Raw genomic sequence first — 24,629 nt, forward strand, 5'->3', positions numbered from 1 at the left:
CAACCAATCAAAACATGCCCAAGACTCACATAAGAATTTGATAGTTTAGAAGTCTTGATGCCTTTGAACACAGTCATTCCCAATCGTGGTCTTTCAACATCCCAGTGTCTCCACTTACAACATTGCAACACTGGAAATTAGTAATAATCTGATTCACTTCAGTGTTCGGAGTGGGGAAAAGAAACACCATTAGAAATCGACTAACGTTATGCGGGAGGAGGTGGGTGACTCCCAAGCACACATACTTGATGTAGACTCTTAAAACCAACCACCTCCTAAACTGAAAGGGAGATCTCTATTCTCTTCCAAACCACAAATCAGATAAGTGAGTGAACTTTACTCTGGCACCGAAAGCCCCAGAGACTTCCAAGTACTGAATCATCAGATAAAGGTGACTTAGGGTTGGTTTTAGAAGCAACTGTGGTTTGGTCCCCAGTTCTAGTACCAAAACTACAGATAAACTTGTCCTTAATCTCTGTGTGTAAAGGAAACCGTTTTCTTCTTTGCAAAACTAGAACACAGCAAGCGGAAAGTGAACCCTAACAGAACAATTGGATAAGGTCACTGGATTGTTCAGAGGGAGGTGGTACCTTCGAGGTCAGATTCCCTGAAACTGGTTTTACACCTTTCTTGTAGTAATTCAGTTTATCTGGATATCTTATAAATACTTCCACAGCAAAAAAAACAAAAAAACAAAAAAAAACAAAAAAAAACTAATTCTGTTTGTTAAAAAAAGGTATATATACTATATCAACCATATATATTGATAAACACCACATGTGCATTTGGGAGCAGAACCACCACAAAAATCAAAGAATTGCTGGCTCTGTCCCCTGAGACATGGGGGTTACCCTGACAGAATTTTAAACTTTCTCTTGTTATGTTATTGTTAAAAATCAACAACAATTATACTCAAAACCTCCTATTTGCCCAGGATTTTCAAACAAACATGAGTAGTCAGCACCAGCCCTTCTGAAGATAAGCTGAGAAACAAACTGGAGGACAAACCTGTATGGTAACCCTGACACCAAGCCTTGAGCTCCGGGAGGGCTCGCGTCTAGAGCACACAGCCGGCAGGGAAGGCTCCACGCTCGGGCTGGGCCCTGTGGGACAGGTGAGCCCTACCTGGTGAGACGACAGCCCACTGCTGCAGCACCTTCCAGGCCCCCGTCTCCCTTGCTCTGCTCCACGTCTTCCTTCTTTCCACAGAATCTTATCACCTTCTCACATTCTGTATATTTATGTATTTATCATGCTCTTGTTCCTTGTCTGTCTCCGCCAAGTAGGTGTAAGTTTCATGAGGGCAGGAGTCTTTACTTTGTTCATTAATGTGTCCCAGGCACCTCAAACACCTCAAACATATAATACGTACTCAATAAAATTGGTGGATGAATGAATGGCTGAACAGCTGGAATCTACTACATCAGGAGCTGGGAAGCTGGGGGGCTCAAGGCAGAGCAGCCCTCCCACCTTCCATGACCCAGGTAAGAGGGAACGTGAAATGATACAGCTGGGTGACTCATCCCCTCAACCTAAATGGTTCCTAACTTGAAGACATTTAGAAACAAGCCCACTTGAAAGATTTCTAGTTCCATGGCCTTGTTGTACAAATGAAGAAACAGAGGCACATAACTCATTTGTCCAAAGTCTCCCAGGGAGCTAGTACCTAAGCCCTCCTCTCTCAGCTTCCGCTCTCTGAAAGAATACATTTTCATGTGTGGGTCAAAACATGTATGAAAACAAAAGACCGTACCTATAAACTGCATTTTGAAACAACTAAAATGACAGACTACGCCAGTCCACCGACTTGAGAAGCACAGCTGCCACTCGGGATTTCCTTTCCGCATGAAGCTGGGTCGGGAAACGCAGCTCTGGGCCTGGAGCTGACCCGACTGTTAGGTCTGAGGCTGTCTTCAAGGAGTGACCTCCCAATTCTACTGACGTTTGTCAACATGGTTCCAGCAGAGCTTAGATTTAGTTCAGCTCAGTCCATGCGAGTTTTAGAAGTGAGTTTCTTCTTGTTTCTGAACCAGCTATTAGGATTCTTTGAGTAACAACGAAGGCTGGTGCAGGGGCTGAGACAGGTGACCGGCCATCTGCCGTGGCGCCTTTCAACTGTGCATGTGCTATAAAAACCCTTCAGGCTGCAGGGCTGATAAATACCCAGATATCCAGCTCTCACCCGGAAAGGGGAAAGAGAGCATCACCAGCTGTACCCTCTCATGACTTGCTTCCAACATACATGTTCTCACCCTGTCCCTTTTTGTTTATATGCTTCATTCTTAGTACTTTAACTCTCGAACTTAATCCTTCCACAAATTTCTTCCATACCCAGTCCCTCTGGCTACTTCACTCTGGCTACAGAAGGTTCTTTTCAGACTTGAGGAGGTTTTACCTGCCAGGTAATTGAAGCAACCTAGAAAAACAATATTGTTTTGATTCCTTAGGCCTCTTAACACAGACAGAAGGCAAAAAGAAGTATGTAAGCGTAAGTGGAACTTTAAATACTTCTAAACATCTTAGAATTCAATAACTAAGTTTATCTCAGTTGAAGGCCAGTTATCAGTTAAAGCTGATTTTTTAAAAAGCAATTTCAGTAGTTAGTACTCCAAGAACAAATATCCATCTGTCTTTTAAAATTGGGCAATATAGTATATTAGAAAACACGCAATGCTTGCTTCTCTATTCTTAGTTCTGTTGCTAACTAGCAAAATGTATTAATCCCTGACTTCTCTATAAAATGAGCCCAAAGCTGGCCTGGGTCTGGTCCAGGGCACAGGGGGACACACTGGCTCTGTCCAGGATGAAGGGACAGATATCATTATTTTTTAAATTAATTTATTTTTATGGGGCAGGTAATTAGGTTTACTTATTTATTTAAGAGGAGGTACTGGGGATTGAACCCAGGGCCTTGTGGATGCCAAGCATACGCTCTACCACTTTGAGCTATACTCTCCCCACCAGAGGGGACAGAAATTATTGATGGCCTCAACCTGGCTACAAATTAGAGTCATCTGGGCTTTAATAAAAATAATTTTTTTTTAAGAGAAAGAATGCTGGCCTTCAGAGATTCTGACTTCATTCATCTGGGGTGGGGTCTTGGCATAGTTTTTAAAAAGGACTCCAGGTGACTCCAGGTGATTCATTCAGCCAGGCTGGAGGAGCGCTGCCTCAAATAACACACTCCTGGCTGCAGCTGTGGCCCCTGTACAGGTGTTTTTCTCACTCCTAGAGCCCCCTGAGGAGTCATGGATCATTTGCTTTAAGAGAAAAGAGATCAGAGCTAGTTTGGTCCACAAACTCCTCTAACGCAACTGGAGATCAATGACAGCGTCAGGTTCTAGGTGACAGCACTGTTTGTTCAGAAAATGTATGAAAAAATCCGGTTTCCATGACAAACACTTCCGCAGCCTAGACAAACAATTATTCCCTCATCTGAAATAGAGGGGGAATATCATCCACCGGGGGAAGCGGTGGTTTTGAATTATAATTATAAAATTTGTCTACTAACTAGGGAAATCATGTTTAATACATACATAAGAGGACAACCCTGGATCAAGGTTTATTTTTTAATGGCGAAACATCATGCTCGTGAGAAATGAAACTGATTTGGAATAATCACAGACTACTTAATCTTCTGGGGTTTGGCAATGGGAAAATTAATCTCATGACTGACAAGGGGAGCCCATCAAGAGAGCACCATACACTAGGGATCATGTCCACCCAAGCAAGTATCCAGGAAGCTCCTCTCATTCTGTAGAAAGAAATGCTATCGATGAGATCCCATTAAAGAATACAGATTACAGCTAAAGCAAGATCTTCTTCCCCTCAGCCACAACTTCACAACCCACTTGCCTGAGGATGAAAGACAGCTCCTTATTTTATGGGTTTTCAAGAGCCTCAAAGAGAAATCCAATCAGTACTTGCTGCGTGCCCCTCGCTGTGCTAAATGCCCTGCAGGATGCAAAGGTAAGAAAGACTCGGTCCCTGCCAGCAAGAGAAGAGTGCCACCTCAACGCGGGCACCTTCCCAGCCCCCTCCTCTCTCCCTCACTGCCCTCTCCTGAGACCCACCTGAGCTAACCTATGTTCTTCCACTGCGGTCCAAGGGCCAAGGCCACTCTCCTTCCCAGAGTCACACACCCACTTCCTGGTGCCAGAACTTTGTGGCAGGTGTGGGCCTCTGCAAAGGCAAACATCACAGACCCAGCGTGATGACTAGAGAGTTCTGTCTTTTCAGGATCCCTTGCTGAAGGCTGTGCTGCAGTATGGAAGAGCAACTTTGGTTAAAGGCGTCTAAGACATGAACTTTCAGTTTTGCTATTTCAGAAACATTTCAGGGCAAGATCTGACTGAAAAACATGCACCTGCTTGGATATTATTAGACCTCAAGCAAAGAAATGAGCTTAAACTGTAATTCGGTGTAAGAGCCTCTGAACCTGCCCTCTCCCCATGATCGCTGGATTTGGCTCCAGCATTGGAAATGGTCAATGTCCCTGATGGAGATTCTCAGGGGAAGGCAGCCTTTCCATCTCAAAGCTGCATCTTTCGCCCACTGAAACAAAGGGAAAGAGGCTGCGACTCTCCTGGGAGGAACGAGAGCATTTTCCGAGTACTTTCTGAAGCTTACAGGAACATCTACCTTCTCCTCTTCCTGGTCCTTCTCCAGGTGCCATCTCCCACTGCATCATGGTGTGGCCGCTCCTCAGGTGTCACTGGGGTAGCAGGACTTACTTGTTCTAACACACATACCAGAACATAGCACTGAGGGGGCTGCTCCTTCAGGGAAGCAGGAGAATCAGATCCAAGGTTCAGTTCCACCACCGGCACATGACCTTGGACAGGTCACCAGCCCTCTCTGGCCTCAGCTTCCTCATCTGTCTGCTCCAGGAACACAGCAGAGCAGTGACAGTTCAACTTGGGAGGGCAGGGTGATGCCTGAGCGAGGGTAGTATGTGCCCCCAAATACTACTCCCAAAGGTTCTAATGTGCTCCCACTGTTACTGATGCATGTACACCCTATTCTTTATGTGGGGGTCAGGTGGGGAAATTACTAAGACTCGATGGACTAGACCAGCAAGATCGCTTCAAGGAGTCTAACATAACTGTGATGGGAAGCTATACATTTATCCAGACGAGCTCCCACTGTCCACAATGTTTCTGGAATTTTTTTGGAAATCCCCTTCAAAGAATATAGTTTTGAATCCTCTACGTGATAAAAAGTCTTTTACTGGTTTTTAGACACAACCGAAAATCCAAGTGTCCTCGATAAATTGTGTAATCAAGCTGAGTAATAACAGTTTAGATCAAAACTTCAGCGTGGACCATATCAAAGTTATATTCAAGCAAGAACTGGAAGAAATTGGGAAATGTTTTAAGTTGTGTAAGGATAATCGGCTTAAAAATAAATATTTGCTTTTTCAGAGTTCCTTTTTTTGTTTTTTAAAAATTTATTTTATTATTATTTATTTTTAATGGAAGTACTGGGGATGGAATCCAGGACCTTGTGCATGCTAAGCATGTGATCTAACATTGAGCTATACCCTGCCCCCGTTTTTTCATTTTAAAGTTGATTTCAGTAAAAAAAAAAAAAAAAAAAGGACTGATTTGTTTGACATGAACATTGACCCTGAAGGGGTGATTGTTTTGAAAGAAACAACATTCTTTTGGATAAATAAGTTCAGGTACGTTTGTAGGAAAAACAAAACAAAACACCACCAAACATTTCACTTTATTGTCAAGTGGTACTTTAATTTTCCTAGGAAAAGCAGCTGTATGGACCAGATGAGCGTTTTAAGAACTGCGGCCTCCAAAAGCGACAACCAATGCGTCAACTTTTGATTTACAGTCTTGAGGTAAAATTTTAAATGGCCTCACAACCAATATCGAAAGAATCTTGTCTGTAGTGGGTGGCCTACCCTCAAAACCAAACTCACAGAATTATCCCGAGGTATTTCAGGGTGCTCACGGGGGCCACATCTGCTAGAAAGCTGATCTGAAACCACTGCAGGCCAGAGGACCCTGCAAACAAGTTATTAACAAATTAGAATAAAACATTCTCCCAGTAGCTTCAAGGTACATAAGGTGTCATAAGGATACTGTTCTGGTTATTCAGGTCTTCTAAATATAAGCAAAATAAAACCTAAACATTCCATTTTCACTTGAATTAAAATCCACCCTGCTAAAATACTTACTGTAAAATGGCTATCATGAAACCAATTTAAGGTTAGTTTTGTGCTTTTTAAAACATTCAGTATTGCTTGGGGGCTGTAAAAGAGCACGTATGACCAGGAAATTCCAGTTCTAGGAATTTATCCCAAGGAAATAATTAAGCAATTAAGATAGTTCAAGAGTTTAGCAATAAGGTTTAACATAACTGTTTATAGTAATGAAAATTAAAAACAGCCTAAAAGTATCTAAATGGTCGAGTGGTCAAAATATGGTATGCCCATTCAGAGAAATATTACACAGCCAGTGGGAATAATGTTGTAGAATTAAATTTATTAGCACAAAAAGATTTATAATGTATTCCAGTTTGGGGAAGAAAAACATCTACGCAAATATGTGCACATAAAAAAACATCTGGAAGGATTATTTCTAGATATTAGTAGATCAACCATCAGAGAAATGCAAATCAAAACCATAAGGAGTTAGCACTTCACAGCCAGTAGGACAACAACTATAATCAAAAAGACAGACAGTATCAAGTGCTGGTGAGAATGTAGAGAAACTGGAACCTTCCATACTGCAGGTGGGAATGTGAAATAGTGCAGCTGCTTTGGAGAACAGTTCCTCAAAATGTTAGATCACATGACCCAGAAACCCCACTCCTCGGTATATACTCAAGAAAAATGAAAATACACAGCCATTCAAAAATTTGTGCCCAAATATTCACAGAAGTGTTATTCATATAAAAGCCAAAAAGGGGAAACAACACAAATGTCCATCAGATAAAGAATGGATAAACAAAGTGGGGCATATCCATATAATGGAATATTATTCATCAATAAAAAGGAACAAAGCACTGACACATGCTACAACACGGATGAACCTTGAAAGCATTATGTTAAGTGAAAGAAGCCAGACACAAGAAATCACACGTAATACGCTTCCATTTATACAAAATGTCCAGAATAGACAAATCTCTAGAGAGAGAGAATTTTGATCAGTGGTTACCGGAACTGGGAGGTTTTTGGGAAATGGGGAATGACAGCTAATGGATACAGAGTTTCTTTCAGTGATGATGAAAATATCATAAAACTGATTGTGGGGATGGTTATATAATTCTGTGAATATACTAAAAACCACTGAATTGTACATTTTAAGTGGGTGAATTGTATGATATGCGAATTATATGTCAATATAGCTGTTAAGATGTTAAAGGGAGTGGGAAGGGATAAATTGTGAATTTGAAATTTGCAGATACTACTATACATAAAATAGATAAACAGGTTTATACTGTATAGCACAGGAAATCATATTCAATATCTTGTAGTAACCTATAATGAAAAAGAATATGAAAAGGAATATATATGTATGTACATGTATAACTGAACTATTATGCTGTACACCAGAAACTGACACAACATTGTAAACTGACTACACGTCAATTAAAGAAAGTGTTAATAGAGGTAATGTTTGGGTAATATAAGTATAGGTTTATTGTGGGTGTTTTTTTTTTTAATTTAGACTATGCTGTCTAACTTTCTTACAACAAATTTTTTTATAGCATTTCTACTTTGAGATTTTTTTTCAAATCTTCCCATGTTATCATACAGAAAGCACCAAACACATAAGATTCAAAAAAGAGAAAATCCACCTTTTCTTATAATAGTAGAAAAACTCGAAACAACCCAGGTGACCCCAGCAGGGTGATCACTAGGGTAAAGCACGGCTTATTACCACATCAACCCTGGTCAATTATGACCCCAGTCCCTAATCCAGGGCTGGGCACAGAAAGCTCAAATGCCTTTTGTGTGGATGATAATTTACTAAGGTGCTACTCAAAGTGACAAATACAGTGGTGCACTCAAACACTTCCTAACAGGTTATAGGAAAGGTTCTATGGGGGAAAAAAAACTGAACAAAAATACAGAACACATGGTTTTACTCGCTGCGTGTTTTTACGTGAACAAAGATCCTAAGATAATCAGAAGTGGTGCCGAGACTGTGTAAAAGTAATTTAAAAATCTTTTTTAATAATGCAAGCAAGGACTTTGGGATTATTTTTTTAATTCTACTTTTCTCACTCTGTATCTGGTCTGTTGCATTCATTTAAGTATCTGTGAGCATGAGGCAGGGAAGTTTGAAACCAACATGAGATATAGGTAAAGATAAAGATTGAAAAACAAAAATCCCCAGCCCCTGGGAAATAGAGCCAACCAGCATGTTTATTATTCACAGACTATGATTCACTGTCCCTATTTTTTAAGCCAGCATCACACTCTAATCATATTGCTAGGTTACAGGCCCCGGGTTATGTGTGCATGATAAAAACTGAATCCATTAAAACGACACATTAGGCTTTTCTTCCCTGTATCATCTCTTTAAGGAGATTTGATCATTTTGAAACACACACAATATAGAACCTAAAGATTACTCTGGATTTCCAAACCAAAGAGGTTTCTAATGAAAATGAAACAGTTATTCAGTGATTCTTCAACCCGAAAAATGGAGTCACTGCTGGTGGCAGGCAAATAACCACATCCCCCAGGCCCGTGCAGGTGGTGCCATTCCGTCCAGACATGAAGAAACCTTTACATTGTAGCTCACTGGTTTTATATTCAGGAATATGGTCTACTGCTGAACTTTCTCAAGAATCACTCTCACACACATATTCTCCTGTGCTCTGAGAAGCTATACTACTGGGGAAAGCCAAGTGGGCAGGTAAGTTAATGAAACAACACAAACCCATGTGCACAACTACAGTCTAATTTCATGACCAGCAGTCTGGAGGAGGTGAGCTTAATGAAACATTCTCCTCCTGGCTCCTGTATAAATACCTGATATTTCCTATTAGGATAATTCATGGAGGTGATAACTATCAGAATAAGTGATAAACAAGGTCATGTCTAGTTAAGACTCGTGTCTCAAGATGATCATCGCAGTGCGTGGTCTGCAGTTCTCAGTGACGTTGTTTATTCCCCTCTAAAACCAAAACATCAGCTGAATAAAAGCAAGTGTATGTATAGCTGAAGAAAGCATCCTGTCTCACAGGCTACAGGTCTCTGCTACCCAAGAGCAGTGGCACCCGAACAATGAGGACCCCAGGGCAGCAATGGTGTGACAGCAATGATGCAACACAAACCAACATCAGGCACAAGATCCGGGTCTAGCAAGGAGGGGAAAACTCACTGGTGGAAGCAGCACATTCTGGATTAACAAAACACAGTCTAAAGTGCTTAAGAACATCGATGTAACTGCATTTTGGATCCCGCAGTGTAGAGTCTCAGTTCATGGATGAAGCAATGTCTGGCTCAGACACACACTGAAGAAAAATCACAATACTGCCTCCAATGCACTAGTTACTCCATCAATCAAAAAGTAATATCATTAAGAAAATAGTCTTTGCAGAGGCACAGTATAACATTTAAAAAATAATGTCTTAGAGTAAAAAAAACACCTTTACAGGGTGGTAAGGAGAATTTACATTATTATCGATGATGCACCAGGTCCCTTCACAAGTGTTAGTTGTCCCCATTTCACAGGTCAGGAAACTGAGCCTCTAAGACTCTGAGGGCACAGCTAGCCAGTGACCAGAAACAACTCAGCTTTGTCTGATTTTACAGCCAGTAGTGTGTTCTGCACATCACTGCTGCCTAGTTTAACTGCAAGCTCTGCACTGGGTCACATTTAGAATCTTAAAACAATAATTCTATGTTTGGGGATCAAAATTTTTACAGGTAGACAATTTTGGGAGTGAAAGTCTGAGCTTTTCCCTAAAAAGCAGTTAACACTAAAACATAACCTTCTGATAAGGGTCTGGACTATTATACCATGAACTCTGAGAAGTTTGGATTTCTAAATACAGTTAGGAAATATTTACATGAACTGAAACTACAGTCCCAACAAAAGGGAAATAGTTATTTTTTGGCTCTTTAGACAAAGTTATTCAATAACCCAAAACACTAGAATCCAGTGAAAGAACAGCAAATGGAAAGCTGTGGCAAAGAAAATCATGTACACCTGGGTCCGGATGATATGAAATGATTGATTTCTGTGTCATGTATTTTGGTCATTCTCTTTATACTCTTATTTGTGAACAGACGCCAGGCAGCAGTTAACCAATCCAAGATGAAATGTTCAAGTTCAAAATTGGACCCTAGTTGTAAAGGTGGACTTTTTTTTAAATTAGAAGGAAAACTTAACTTACATGAGTTTTATCGTGAAGTGTGTACAAATTTTCCTTTAGGAAAAAAAAACCCTGAATTTGAAAAAGGTGGCCCAGTATTACTTCAGCTGCTTCCAAATTCTTGTTATCTCAAGAGCATGGACTATTATTTACCTAAAATGCATAACCTCCAAAGAGTTCATGCTGTGGTACTCAGGTACACACAAGTCAATTCTCCACCTGGCCACCTGGTACCTGATACACCATATTAAAGAGTACACAGTGGAGGTCATTAAACAGGACCTGCTCCAATGTGCCATACCCACATCCTGAACAATAGTTACAAAAAAAAAAAAAACCACACTTGTTAATTTAGGTTCTTCCAACCAAAATAAAAAAAAAGGCAAGTCTGTCCACAAAATGTCCTCCCAGTCCAAATCCACAGCCTGAGTGAAGGACTGAAATAGTTAAACAAAGGTAAACCAGGCTCTTCCCTCCAGAAAAAGATGAAAAGACATTTTGGACAACCCCACGGCGCTCTCCCGTGAGGAGGCAGTGTTTGGTTTAAAGTTTTAAAGCGGCCTCACCGCTGTCCCGTATGGGGGTCTTGAAAAAGAGTCCAATTCTCACCGCTTAACCTGCCTAACGAAGTCCTGCAGCACGAAAGGAAACCCGCTGCCTCCACAGCCAAGAAACCTGCAAGGCAGGTAAGAAGAGTCAAGCTCTTGGGTGAAAATGCTTGCCCACTTCCAGTTGCATTCGTTTCCCAAAGTTACAGCATTTTGAAAAGTTTAAACGAGGATTACAAACGCAAGACATTCCCTTCCCCTTGATTACAGGCCCTGTAGGTCCTTCCTCCTCGGCCACCGCCGGGCAGAGCCGGCGCCCACCTGTGGGAAGGGTCCGGCAGGTGGGGCCGCCTCCCAAGGACCCGGGGCCTTCTGGAGACTCCCAGATGCCGCCAGAGCGACACAAAGTTGCAACATAGAGCACGCGGCCCGGGAGGCGCTGCTGGTGACAGCCGCGCTGGCCAGCGAGGCCCCTGGGTGGTGGACGCCTCGGCGGGGCCGGCCGTGGCCGCCACTCCTGCCGGTCTGGAGGCCGTCGCTCCTGCCCAGCGCCGCCTCCGGCGAGGCGCACCAGACCTCGGGCCGCTGCCGCCGCCACGCTCCCGGCTCGGACCCCGGTCCGCCCTGCGCTGTCCCCTACCCCAAGCTTCCCGGTCACTCACCCCGGGGCCGGGCAGCAGCAACGCCAGCAGCAGCAGCAGCCGGGCATCCATGGCGAGGACTCGGCCCTGGCTCCGGGCCGGGCCGGCCGGCTCCAGGGGGCGGTGCGGGCAGGCGGGCGGGCAGAAGACGGGCGGGGGCGCCGCGACGACAACGCGGCGGCTGCCGGGATTCAGCGGACGCAGAGCCGACTAGGCGGTGGCGGCACCCCCATTCCCGACCCTATAAGTGCCTGGTGCCGGCGCTTCTTCCGGTCGGGGCGGGGCTGGGGGCGGGGCGGGGCTGGGGGCGGGCCTGAGGCTGGGAGAGGCCCAAGCTTGGGGGCGGGGCTGTCGTGGGAGGGGCGGGGTTGTGGGCGGTGCTAAGGGCGGTGCTGGCCTCCGACTGGCCCTGCGTCCTGCAGCCGCGGCTGCGGCAGAGGTGGACCAGGCCTCTGCGCTCCGCGCCGGAGGGCGCTCAGTGATCGAGGCGAGGAGCTTGTCTGAGGGCTGGGGAAAGCCAGCAACCCCGCCACGCCGGCGCATTTTCTGCCCCAAGCAGTCCCACTGACCCCGCCGAGGTACCCGCTGCGTCAGACTTGATCAGGGGCAAGACTTGGAAACTGGCGGTGCCTAGTATCCAGAGCCCCCACTTCGTCGTCCTGCCGCGGTGGAATCGTCGGCGACCCCCCACCCCACCCCCAGCGAGGGTCAACAGCTGGCAGGGGATTCCAGAAAACCCGGCGCTTCTGCTCTGCGCCCGGCTGTCTCTGAGTTCACAACCCAGGGGTCCTCCAGCTGCGCCTCAGCTAGTCCGAAGGTCCCTTTCTTCCCTTTCTTTGCCCTCAGAAATTCCCCTCCAATCATATCCAACAGCCATCAGTTCCTTTTGGAATAACCATGGCCAAGTCATTCGCCAAAAATTACAAGCCAGGAAAGAAATCATTTCAGTTGCTGGTGTCATGTGTGTTTATGTGGCATTTGTAGATGTGACCTTGTGAAGCTTGACATGTGTCACAACTCATTTTAGGGAATGGTTTTGTTGAGGACTCATACAAGGTCTATTTGAAGGTTATGGGCTATTAACCTAATTGAAGGAGCCAGGCAGCTCTTTGGTCATTCGGTCCCTTGCTGCTTTACACTGAGATGGAAGCTGGGAGAGAGGACATTGTAACAAGAGAGTAAACTAAGGTTCAGAACACAACATTTCTATATGCTAGGAGGAAAAACAAGGATAGCAATTTCTCTTAATTTTCCTGACTTGGTCACATGACAGCTTAAGATTTTTTTTCAGTTTTGGGGGAAAGGAGTAAGCAATGATAGAGAAAACAAAGAAGTAGTAGGGAATTGACCAAATGTCTGGTCTGAGTGCATGTGAGTCAATCCTAACCCACTACAGCAGGCAGAAATGCTCATAGTAAACCAAAATCCCATCAACAGAGTTCCCCATTCCCAACCTAATATGCCTGAATCACAGTCAAGAGACTAACCCCCGCCATTGCTGGAGAATCCAATACACCAGTTTAAGAGAAGGACAAGTGTTGGCAACTGTGAAAGTGGTAGATACATTTTGAATAGTGTTATGTACATGTCTGAATGCAAATGGAGAGGTTTGGAATTGATGAGGGATGTGCAGAAACAGAAGCTCCTTCACTCCTGAGCAGTGTGGCCCAAGTGTCCAGGGAAGAGCCCACAGGTAGTGGGAGAGCTCCAATTTGCAAGCTGACAACAAGATCTGTAAGGGCTGAGTTAAAAGAGAAGCTTGACTGGAAAACGCTGCTTTCACATCCCTTCTTTAGTGATTTTTCTCCAGTAGAGTAAGTCTAGGAGGGGAACTTTCTTTGCTGGAACTCTAGCAGCCCTTCTACAATTCAAAATGTCACTGTGATCGTGTAAGCACAGCAGAAGAAACACAAAGGGGAATGCTTACCTCAATCTGACTCATAAATCAACTTTAAAGATCCAATAAGGAAAAAAAACTCTGTTCCAAGGACCCTGGGCCAGGTAGGGATATTTATCTTGTACTCAGACCAAATCTCCAAGCCTTAACCACACTGTTACATGTTTTCAGAATTTCTTATGCACCAGTTAGGTGGTTCTTATGCTTAATCAGTTCACATGTCTTGTGCACTTCTCCACTTGACTTACTGATAAGCTCTGGTTTTATTTATGGCAGCATTGACCAGAGTCTTGCTCCATAGTCAAGTACTGTTTTACACAGCTTTTTGCTTATGATGAAGCAAAAGCGGGCATCACTGATAAAAACAGAGAGAAATGGAAATACTTTGTAGCGTGCCTTTTAAGTGGACCTGCCCATATAAAACACCTGAAAATGGGGATTAAATGACCTTTCTGGAAGTTGTATTAAATAGCATCTTCTAAACAAGGCAAAGGTCATAGTCTTGGTGTAAAGATAAGCCCTCTTTTTCCACTAAGGTTGAAATATATATGTGTATACACACACATACATACATACATATATATATATATATATATATATATATATATATATATATATATTTTTTTTTTTTGCCCCCAACAAAAACTGGAGTAGGCAGGACCTGAATATGTCAGGGGTGGGGGGAGGAGGGGCGTGGGGGGAGAAAGTGAGTTAAAATCTTATTTTCACTTCTCTCTAAATCAGTGGTTCCCAAACTTGGAGAGTTTTTAAAAAACAGATTTCCAACCTTTTCATGCCCTCTTCCCTCTACTGATTCAGAATCTCCAGGGGTGGAGCCCTGTGGGGTGGAGACTGTTGGTTTTCCAGTTTCCGCAGGTGATAAGGGCAGCCAAGATCCTGGAATCCAGCTCACTCACAATGTCCGGTGTTAATTCCTGTGGCCATTAATCCCCTTTATTTATTTTAGCAAATGTCGCCCTCTAGTGGAAGAGATTATGATCCAGCCTTCCAAAGTCTGTGCCTGTCTTAATTCTGTCTAAAAACCCTTCAAAATTTCATTTAAAAATGATTGTGAGCTTGGTTTGCAGATGGCTATTTAGTGAGAGGGTAGTTCCTTTTGAAGGAGACTTGAAAGGAAAAGCTGGTAAAACCAGAAGGGGAGGTCATGGCTGAAAGCTCCTGTACTGTCTCAAAGGACAGTGTCTTTAACCAGTAAGTCTGTTTTGACTTCTTTTTTGTGATCTGCTGCTGCAGCAGCTGCTCCCAAACACACTTGAACTTACAGCTCATGTAGGGGGTAGTTAAGAAATAAGTAAAACGAGGAAGCAAGAGTCTCTGGTAGCAAGCTAAATGTTTATCTCCTTCACATCCTAATTTTTTAAGGGAAAAAAATTTTTAAAAGCCGCCACTGTTGCCGTGAGCACTTTGGTTCTTAGGTAAATAGAATTTTCTTCCTGTTCTCGGATGACTGGATTTGAAAAGATTGTGACACTCTCTCTGAAGAACTTCTCTTTAGCACGGAAGCCAACCTACTGCACACTTTCTTGTCCTGCAAAAACGATTGTTTCTTATCCCAGTCAAGATTTATTGGCTATTGGCTATTGTTTGGAAAAGTGCAAACGCACATTTCAAAGGCCCATCACGTCATCCGCACAGCAGTTCTGTGAGCTAGGTGTTCTCAACCCCATTTTACAGATGATACACTGAAATTTTAAAAGGTTAATAGCTAGGCAGGTAACTTATACCTCGTAAGAGGCACAACCTGGATTAGAACTCTGTCTATGTAACTTCAGAGTTTGTCAAAGCAACTACAGATGCTACAACACATTCCACCACTAGCCTGTAGTTACTCTTTCCCCTCCGCCAGCATGATGACAAGGTACCACTATGTAACCTGGAAATGTAGTGAGGCAGGAGCCCTGATTGGCCTGTCCCTGGAATACTGTTAACCACCAGAAGTTTGTACAAATATGTAGTGATAAGGAGTATTACTTCAAATAACACGTTAAGTCTCCTCATCTCACCTGGGGGTTGGCTGTGCGAAAGAACCACCAACAAAAAGAACAGAGCAGCCGTCTGGGAGAGAAGAGTGAGTTTTCCTTCCCCTGGGGTTTCTGCTCTGGGAGGAAGTTCAGTCTGAGTTGCTGTATTTTACACCTATCTGTGCCAAGTCTATACGCCACCATAATGGCACCAGCTTGTCGTATACTCATATTATCAAAGGGCTAGCTCGGTGCCAATGTGGAAATGGCCGACCTCTCACAGTAACTCCACTTCCTCACTGGCCAGTCCCTCCTCATCCCCTGGGGTCTGGCTTATTTCCACACAGTGCTCTGGGAACTTCTCTCAAGCAGCTCATAAATGTTCTTCCTCCTGTAAAATCCCGGTGGGTTTCCTTCACTTTTGACCCCGGGCCATTCTTCAGTTCAGGTAGGTGAACAGTTCTTTTTCTCTTGAACTTCTCCTCCTTGGGTATTACCACTTTCTGGCTTTCCTCCTGTCTCTCTGCTTTCTCCTCCTTGCAGACTGGGTTTCTTAAGGCTCGAGATATAAATCTTACCTGTTCTCTCTCTCCCTTCTTCCTAAGAGCTCATTCACAGACGTAACCAAATTTTAGAGCAGAAAGACACTTCAGCTGAAATTTCATCAGCTTCATTTTGCCGATGACCTCCTCTCTGACCTCTACAGGGATGGCTACCATTCATTCATATATTCGTTCATTCTTTCAACAAGTATCATCGAGGGCTCCTGAGTGCAAAGGATTGATACCAAAGGTGGTAGGACATGTGCAGAGGGAACCAATGTACAGGGCCAACTATGAAAAGTGAAAGAAGGTGAGAATAAAGTCAGAAACAGAAGTATGGTGTTCAAGAGAGAGATGGGTCTGGCAGAAGGAAGGGAGTGGGATGGGTAGAGCAGGGAGGGCTTCATGGAAGAAGTGGTATCTGGGCTGGGCCTTTAGTCAGAGCTGACAGGGAGAAGGATATTCCAGGGAGAAAGGAAAGCACTGTGGGAGCCCCAGCAGACTCATCAGTTAGCTTGTGCTGGGCTTGTGCAAGGAGGAGCAGGCGGAGATGAGGCAGGCAGGCAGGGTGGGCCGGCGTGTGGGGGCGCTGGAGTCAGGCTGGGCTTTCTCTGGCAGGCAGCAGAGTGAGGCAGGACTGAAGTTACCTTTCAGGAGCGTTAGGGCAAAAGACAGGCACTGGAGAGACATGATGAGACTGTTAACAAGGGTGTGTTTAGGTCTTAATCGACAGCAAGAAAAGGAAGGAGGAACCAGGGCTAATACCAGAGATCTTCTTGTCAAGGCAGAATGGAAAACATTTGACCAGCACAGTTACACAAACAAGAAGATTCAGAAGAAGGAATTCAACAACAAGTTATCAAATGTTTACTGTGTTCAAGGGACCGTGTAACCGAGCTGAACTTGGGTTCGCTGACCGCTTTGGTGCAAAGCCAATTTACTGATACGGGGTTGTGGTGAAGGAAAGCACAGTGTTACCTGCAGGGCGCCAAGCAAGGAGTATGGGTGGCTCATGCTCAGAAGACATGAACTCCTCAATGGCTGTCAGGGAAGGGTTTTTAAAGGCAACATTTGGGGTGAGGGCTGCAGGGGGCATGACTTTCTCCTGATTGGTTGGCGGTGAGGTAGGGTGAAGTTGCAGGAATCTTAATCATCCTTCTGGGGTCTACCTGCCTGTGTTCTGCATGCAGTCACCGTCCTCCACCTGGGTGTGGGTAGCGAGGTCTTAGTTCCTGTAGAACAACTCAAAGATATGTGTCAGACTGTCATGTGTATCCCCTGAAAAGGAACCAGGACTCTGTTTTATCCCTGGTTTTTTTTTTTAATTGTTTATTTTTCTTGTTTAACTGCTTTTCCTGTTTCTGCATTCTTTCACTTCCCTAATTCCTGGGACCTGCTTGGTTTCAGCTGTTATCACTGCCAGACCCCGGAGGGAGCAAGCGAGCAGGAATCAGGGCCAACCTTGTAAGAGGGGCAGTCATGCCAGGTGGCGTTGACTCTCCCCTAATGTGCACCTGCCCAGGCGAAGCCAATCATTTTAATCTACTGCGGTAGCGATTTTCCAAAGATGGCCCCAAACAGTATTTTCCCTCCATATATGCACATGCTGCTCTTCCCATCAAAAGGGAGAGCTATTTCTCTTCCCTTTGGACTGGCCCTGTGACTGGCTTTGACCAGATGTGACATTCTGAGACTTCCCAGCCCATGGTTAGGAGGCCTGGCAACTTCCATTTCCTTCCTCTTAGCATACTCTCTCGTATGCTCCCTCTTGGAACCAAGCGGCCTTGTTGGCAGAAGCCCAAGCCACATACAGACCACATGGAGAATGGGGTTGTTCTAATCAACAGCTCCCAGCTGCCAGCCAGCACCAGCTGCTTGCCATCTAGGTGAGCTATTTTGGGTGTTCCAGACCAGCCAAGCCCCACGGTGACCTCAGTCAACACCACATGGAACGGAAGACCCTCTTAGCTGAGACTGTAAGCAGATAGGATAGGGGGTCTCCAGAGAAAGAGAACCAGGCATAGCTTTCTTGATGTAAGAGAACTGGCCTGAGTCATTCTGTGATCTAAGCATGGCCACGATGCTTGCCCTTGAACAAGTCTCAGTAATGAATGATTTTAAGGGAAGTGAGGGAAGGAACAAAGGAAAAGCAATAGAAAGAAACAATAGTTCAGCAATAAGAGAGTCCTAGCTCCTCCTCAGGGGACATACAGAACAACCTGATCTGCGTCTTTGAGTTCGGCCCAAAGTAAGGGCCCCGCCCAGTGGGGAGGGCAGTGGTTAAAGCTAAGACCCCAGACTGATTCGGTACCTAAGGAATGATGTTGATCTTTTCTGATCATTGTGACTTCAATCAACTACAGCCCGGACTCTGTCAAACTTTACCCCAGTTCTATGCTGAATTCTCCTCTATCAAGCCCCTTCCCAAATATGGGTGTCCCTTTGCTTAAAACTTCCCCAACTTTGCTGTTCTGGGACACTGCTTTGTGTAAGATGCCAGGTGTTCTCCTTACTTGCTGAAGTAATAAATCCTCCGATCTTTGGCTTGGTTTTGTCTTTCGGTTTGACACCCACCAAGAGGCGAACCCAGTTTTTGGATAGTAAGTCTAGTTAACCCATAGAACTGTGAGAAATAATAAAATGGCTACTGTTTTAAACCACTAAGTTGTGGACTGGTTTGTTACACAATAATAGTTGACCAAAACAGCTACCCACCTGACCACCTTTACTTGACCCATGGGTAGGCTTATACCCAATCTGGCTCCAACCAGAGCCACAAAAAGAGACTCCTTTCCTTTCTACCGGCAAAGCTAGGAGGTATGAGGCCCAGGAGCTGTCTCCATTCTGTAAAGAAAGCCAATACAAAAGGAAAAGGTTGACACGTAAAAAGAAGCCCCAGTGCAGTCAAGGAGCCCTGGACAAGCTTGGGTTCTGATTCTAGCTGGCTTGAGATCAGCTTGGAAGAGGCCTGGCAACTTCCACGTCCTTCCTCTTAAAATACTTGCTCTCCTTTCCCGATTTAACCAAACCTTCCCCTATTTACTCAAGCTAGTTTGAGTTGGGTTTCCATCACTTACAGCCAATAAACCCTGATTAAAATGCTGATTCAGCATTTCTAAGAGGCCTAAATCGACAAGACATGGCCAATGATAAAGAAATCATTTTACACTCACCATAGTGCAAACATATAAAAAGTCTGACAATATCAAGAATTGGTGAGACTGTAGGCCAATGTGGGAGTGCAAATTACAGCAACCACTTTGCGAAATAATTGGTATTATCTAGAAAGTTAGAAATGGGCCTACCCAGCAATTCTGCGTCTGTGTACATACCCCAAAGGAACTTCTGCATGCATACAAAAAGGTTCAGAGCAGCTTTGTTTGAAATATTAAAAACTAGAAGACATTGTAAACATCTAACCTAAGAGATGTATAAACTGCAGTGTAATTGTGTCCTGGGATGCTACACAGCAGTGAACCCGGTTGCATCACACACCACAACTTGAACATCACCAATATTAAGCAATACAAAGAGTAAGTCACTGAAGAATATATACAGTATATTCTATTCCTATAAAGTTCAAAGTCAGGCAAAACTAAATAACATACAAATGTGTGAAGCAAAAGTATAAAAAAAAGGAAAAACCAGACAAACTCAAAATTCAGTACAGGATTTCCCTGAGAGTGAGGGAGGAAAAAGTAATCAGAAGGGGCAAAAACCGAGCTTCAAAGTTACTGATGATGTCATTTCTCTTAAACTAAGTGGTGAGTATGTGAATATTCAATTTATTAACAATCTCCAAATCACACATATAGTTTATATTTATATACATATATACATGTATACATAAATATACATATATTTATATGTACTCTTTGTATGCAGATATTTCAAAATCAAAATTTAAGAAGAATTTAAAAAATCACAGTTGATTTACACTATCGTATTAGTTTCAAGTGTAGAGCATAGTGATTTGTTTTTTTTGACGATTATATTCCATTACAGGTTATTACAAGATATTGGGTATAGTTTTCTATGCTATACAATAAATCCTTGTTGCTTATCTATTTTATGTGTAGTAGTTTGTATCTGTTAATCCCATACTCCTAATTTGTCCCTTCCTCTTTGGTAACCATAAGTTTGTTCTCTATGTCTGTGAGTCTGTTTCTGTTTTGTATAGACATTCATTTGTATAATTTTTTAGATTCCACATATAAGCCACATCATATAGTCTTTGTCTTTGACGTATTTCACTAAGTATAATATTCTTTTGGTCCATTCATGTTGCTGCAAATGGCAATATTTCATTCTTTTTTTTATGGCTGTATTGTGTTTGTGCGTGTGTATGTGTGTGTATATATATACATACAACATCTTTCTAAACAATTTGTCTGTTGTTGGGCACTTGGGTTAGCTGTGTCTTAGCTACTGTAAACAGTACTGTTATGAACATTGGGGTGCATGTATCTTTAAGTGAATTTTTAAAAGGCAAATACTGTCACATTAGGATAAACACTATAATCCAATCATACGCTTCATATAAAAGGAACACTAAAAGCAAAATAATATGGAAAGGTTAAGAAAATAAATGGATGCTATGCTGTACACCAGAAATTAATATAACATGGTAAATCAAAACAAACAAATAAATAAATAATTTTACAAGTGAAAAAAAAGATACAAAAAAAATGGACAGGCAGTTATATCAGACAAACACAAACAAAAAGAGACATGAGTAGTAATGCTAATGTAAGATAAATCAGAACTCAAGGAAAGACACAAATAGCTTAGAATGTTATTTTATACATAGATCTATGTAAGCCTTGATGGAAGTATTGTCAGCTATAAACCATAATAAGAATAAACAGCATAGCCTCAAAATGCACAAATACTAAATAGAAACAATCAAGGAAAATGACTGAAGTGTATTTTTTAACTTTAATTTTTTGTCAAAAAATTTTATACAGTAAAATGAAATCTTTTGGGTAAACAGTTCTGCATTTTGACAACTACATAAAGTCATGTAGCCACTACCACAATCAAGACACAGAAAATTTCTCTCACCCTAAAAAATGACTTTGTGCTGCTGTTTGTAGTCAAATGCTCTCCACACCTTGAATTGCCTGAAAGCTCTTTGATCTATTCTCTATCCTTATAGTTTTGTCTTTTCAAGAATGTCATATAAATGGAATCATAGCATCTTTTTTATGGGTATATAAGAGTTTTTATTATACTATTTTCATGTGGTTCAAAACATGTTTTTCAAAATTGTACAGATAATAAAGGAGAACATACAGATAAATTTTAGCACACACAGGAACTTGAGGTTATTTTGTATAATCACTCACTCTGTTGTCTGGTAAAAAAGAGGTGGTCAAAGCTTATTAAAAGAAAAATTAAGAAAAAGAAAAAAACCCACCCTGAATTTAGTCCTTCTTACTGGTCAAGGCACTAATTCCATCCCAGCTTCCAGCCTGATCACCCAACTCTTTTACACATACACAGCCTTTGTTCTTCCAATGAGTATTTATTATTAGTTAAGCCATGATTCAGGATCCCAGGGTGGGGATCACCGTGTACCCAGGTTCCCCTTCACCACCCCAGGGAGAAGGACAAAGGGAGAGGAGGTGGGGTGGAGCCAGTTCAGATCTTTTCAGAAAATGTGCCTTTTACCAGGCGGTCATCCCAGGCTGATACCCAGGACATGGGGCAGAGGGACTTGTGCACACACGGGTACCATTAGCACACGGAGACATCCCCCTCTTAGCAGTCACTGCCTTCTCACAGTGGTGAGAGTCCAGGTAGTTCTGCCAGCAGTTCCTGGTCTGGTTCTGGTTGAGGAAGCAGCTGTCAAAGCGGGCAGTCTGGGAGTTCCTGATTTTGGTCTTGATGCCTTCTGCCATAGTGCTGACCCCTAAAGACACCCCTAAGCTGCTGGAAGCTCAGTGTGACCTTCAGCAAAGACACCAATCCATCGTGGCTTTTGAAAATGGCTCCCTTCCCGCCTCTGAGATTCTTCATAGTGCACCATGTACCCATAGTTCATTCTATTTTATTGCTGAGTAGCACTCCGTTGTATAGCAGTATCTCAACTGCTTACCATTCACCCATTCACCCACTGAGGGCTTTTAGGTGGTTCTAGTTTTAGGCGATTATGAATAATGTTATAAACACTCACGTATAGGATTCTGTATGAACATAAATTTTCATTCTCTTGGGTAAATACCCAGGGACTGATTGCTGGGTCACATCATTTGGTAAGTGTATGTTTAACTTTACAAGACACTGTCCAGCCTTTTTTCCAAAATGGTTGTACTATTTTGCATTCCCAAACAGTAATGAAGTTCTTGTTGCTTTGCATCCTTGCCTGCTTTTGGTATTTGAAGCACAATCTTAACATATCACTATTAATCAATGACAGTATGTACACTACCAATCAAGTATAAAATACACAGAGATGTGGACAATATAATTACAACTAAGGTTGAATTAATAAACATTTCATGTCAATATCTGCACTTGATTGTGAAAACATCTTCATTTCAAGAATCTGTGGAACATTCATAAAAGCAGATCATATTCTAGGCCACAAAGAAAACATTAATTCATTTCCCAATGTAGAAACTACCACAATGTCATAAATTTCAAAATTAAAAAGAAAAGTTTAAACAGTAACAAAAATAATCATTGTAAAGAAAAAAAATGTTACCTGCCATTCCAGTTCTGCAAGGATCAAGCCATGAGCCACTGCAGTCACTCACAGTGTGCCTTGAAATATCTGTTCTTTGTGATTAGCAATCATCCTTGATGTTTGATTACATGTTTTTATCCCAGGGGGAAAAAAAATCACATATATCCTGGCCCCTCAGTTATCTCCTTCAGTTCACCTCTTCTCAGAGCTGTCTGAGGGCTGTGTTTCATGCTATATTTCTCAGTAAGACACTCAGTACACTCAGTGCACAGCTCCTATGCTATGCCTTTTGTTCTTTTTTAAAAGTCAATATAGAGGTTACAAAACACTTGCCAAAATAATTACTGTTTTGGATCAAGGAGGAATTTCTAAATTTAAATAAAGACTGTGTAGAAAATAAGGAAGGTAAGAATCTTATTCAACTACAAACTCAGGCTGAAATGCTTTCATTATTACAAAACAAACAAACAATATACTTTCCTTATTAAAAGTTAAGAGAAAAAAAGGAAAAGAATTCCCACGAAAAACATGCAAAGGACGTAAAGATAACCAGATATTGTGCTGGTCTGTTTTCTGTTCCCTCTCCCAGTAAATCAAACCCAGCGGGCAGGGGAATATTCTTCCTGCCCACTTGTGAGAAATAGGCCTGGCTCACTACATAAGCTCAGTACTTAGAAGTACTTTCATCTTTCCCAAAGTTAGGCCTTCTCTCCTTTGGGCTTCCAAAGTAGGCTGCTTATAGCTCTATTTTAGCATTTATTACAGTATAGCAGTCACATAATTCTTCCACGTCATACCAATCCTTTAAAAACAAATATTCGTTTACTACTCAGAGTGTGCCAGGCGGTTGACATTAATTCATTTAATCCTTACAACACTTACTTTTTTGATTTTCCTGTTTTTCACAAACTGAGGTTCAGAAAGGCTAAGTGATCAAGGTCACGAGGCGAATTCATCACAAAGGCAGCTTTTGGTTGCACATCAGCGCACTTTCAAACACATGCTTTTTCTACCGGTATAGTCTACGTTAAATTCAGGGGCAAAGCTAATTTAACACCTTTATTTCCTCAGCTCCTAGCCTAGCTCCTGGCACAGAATATCTCAAGCAGGCTAGGCATTACCTGCGTCCTGTGGTTTCTAAAGTTTCGGGGTTTTGTACTATAGTGAGATAAACTAATTACAAGCTGACGACGTAGGTGGGGAAGGAAACGAGAATTTAAGACACTGCGCGACTCAGTCTTTCCTGGAAGCCCATCTCTATGGTTGGCGTGTAACCATTCTATACTGTGGAGGACTCAGAGAGTATGGCCAATCATTAGGCCAGTTTAAAGTCACGTGAGCGGGAGTCTGGCCTGCTATTGGCTAATAGCGGTAAAGCCCGCCCAACCACCTCCGGTCGGCTACTTTAAGTAGAAGCCGGGCCCGTTCCTTTTCCTTTCAGCGAGTGTGAAGCTGGAGAGGTGAGTTTGTCTGTCCCGGGACTCGGGACCTGGGAGCCGAGCGGAGGACGGGTGGCCAGCGGTGATGACATCTAATTAAAGCACGTGTTAGACTGCTGACGAGGGTGATGCGAACTAGAGTCTGAGCCTGGCTGCGGCGGCGGCGGCGGTGGCGGTGGGGAGGGAGCGGTCCTGCGGGCACACTTACAGTCCACTGCTTTCGTTCTTGCAGATCCCGGGCCGGACGAGGATGTCAGATCTACTTGTTCTTCCAGCCCTTCGACCCTCCCCCGAATCTAAATAAAACGGTTTGACCGCAGCGCTAGTATCTTGTGTTCTTTGTCGCGATGCGCTGCCTTTGAGCCCTCGCTGCGCCTGCGCGTGGCGCCGGGGGTCAGGCAGCAGCGCTAGAGCACGCGCTCGCGCATAACTGGGGCCGTCTGCCCCCGCAGCGGCGGCCCTTTTAAACGCGAGGCACACGGCGGCACCGAACTGTTGGGGGTGGGGGCCTGTAAAGAACCCCCAAAACAAGGGTTAAA

General features: G+C 43.2%; 1 protein-coding gene, 1 long non-coding RNA gene, 2 other non-coding genes and 1 pseudogene across 6 annotated transcripts in view; 3 read left to right on the forward strand and 2 right to left on the reverse strand.

Annotated features, from left to right (window-relative positions):
- Window positions 1-11,811, reverse strand: part of LOC102537861 (serine/threonine-protein kinase/endoribonuclease IRE1) — a 76,780-nt gene extending 64,969 nt beyond the window's left edge. For all 3 annotated transcript variants that reach the window (XR_012059788.1, XM_072939415.1, XM_072939416.1), the window contains exon 1: window positions 11,561-11,811. Coding sequence is in view for 2 of the 3 variants with exons in the window: in XM_072939415.1 (XP_072795516.1) it covers window positions 11,561-11,611 (51 nt within the window). In the remaining variant the exon portion in view is untranslated. The remainder of the gene's footprint in view (window positions 1-11,560) is intronic.
- A 9,661-nt stretch (window positions 11,812-21,472) lies between these two features.
- On the reverse strand, window positions 21,473-21,993 carry LOC140686180 (cytochrome c oxidase subunit 6B1 pseudogene; annotated as a pseudogene).
- Window positions 21,994-24,013: 2,020 nt separating this feature from the next.
- LOC140686181 (uncharacterized) lies at window positions 24,014-24,409 on the forward strand. The gene is made up of 2 exons (XR_012059789.1): window positions 24,014-24,111; window positions 24,323-24,409. It is a non-coding gene; the product is annotated as an uncharacterized lncRNA (long non-coding RNA).
- LOC116283777 (small nucleolar RNA SNORD104) lies at window positions 24,170-24,238 on the forward strand. Its single transcript, XR_004193485.1, has one exon. It is a non-coding gene; the product is annotated as a small nucleolar RNA SNORD104 (small nucleolar RNA).
- A 30-nt stretch (window positions 24,410-24,439) lies between the features above and the next one.
- LOC116283788 (small nucleolar RNA SNORA76) lies at window positions 24,440-24,572 on the forward strand. The gene has a single exon (XR_004193493.2). It is a non-coding gene; the product is annotated as a small nucleolar RNA SNORA76 (small nucleolar RNA).
- The last annotated feature ends 57 nt before the right edge of the window (window positions 24,573-24,629 follow it).

Source organism: Vicugna pacos, chromosome 16 (assembly GCF_048564905.1).
Source record: "Vicugna pacos chromosome 16, VicPac4, whole genome shotgun sequence".
Taxonomy (NCBI): domain Eukaryota; kingdom Metazoa; phylum Chordata; class Mammalia; order Artiodactyla; family Camelidae; genus Vicugna; species Vicugna pacos.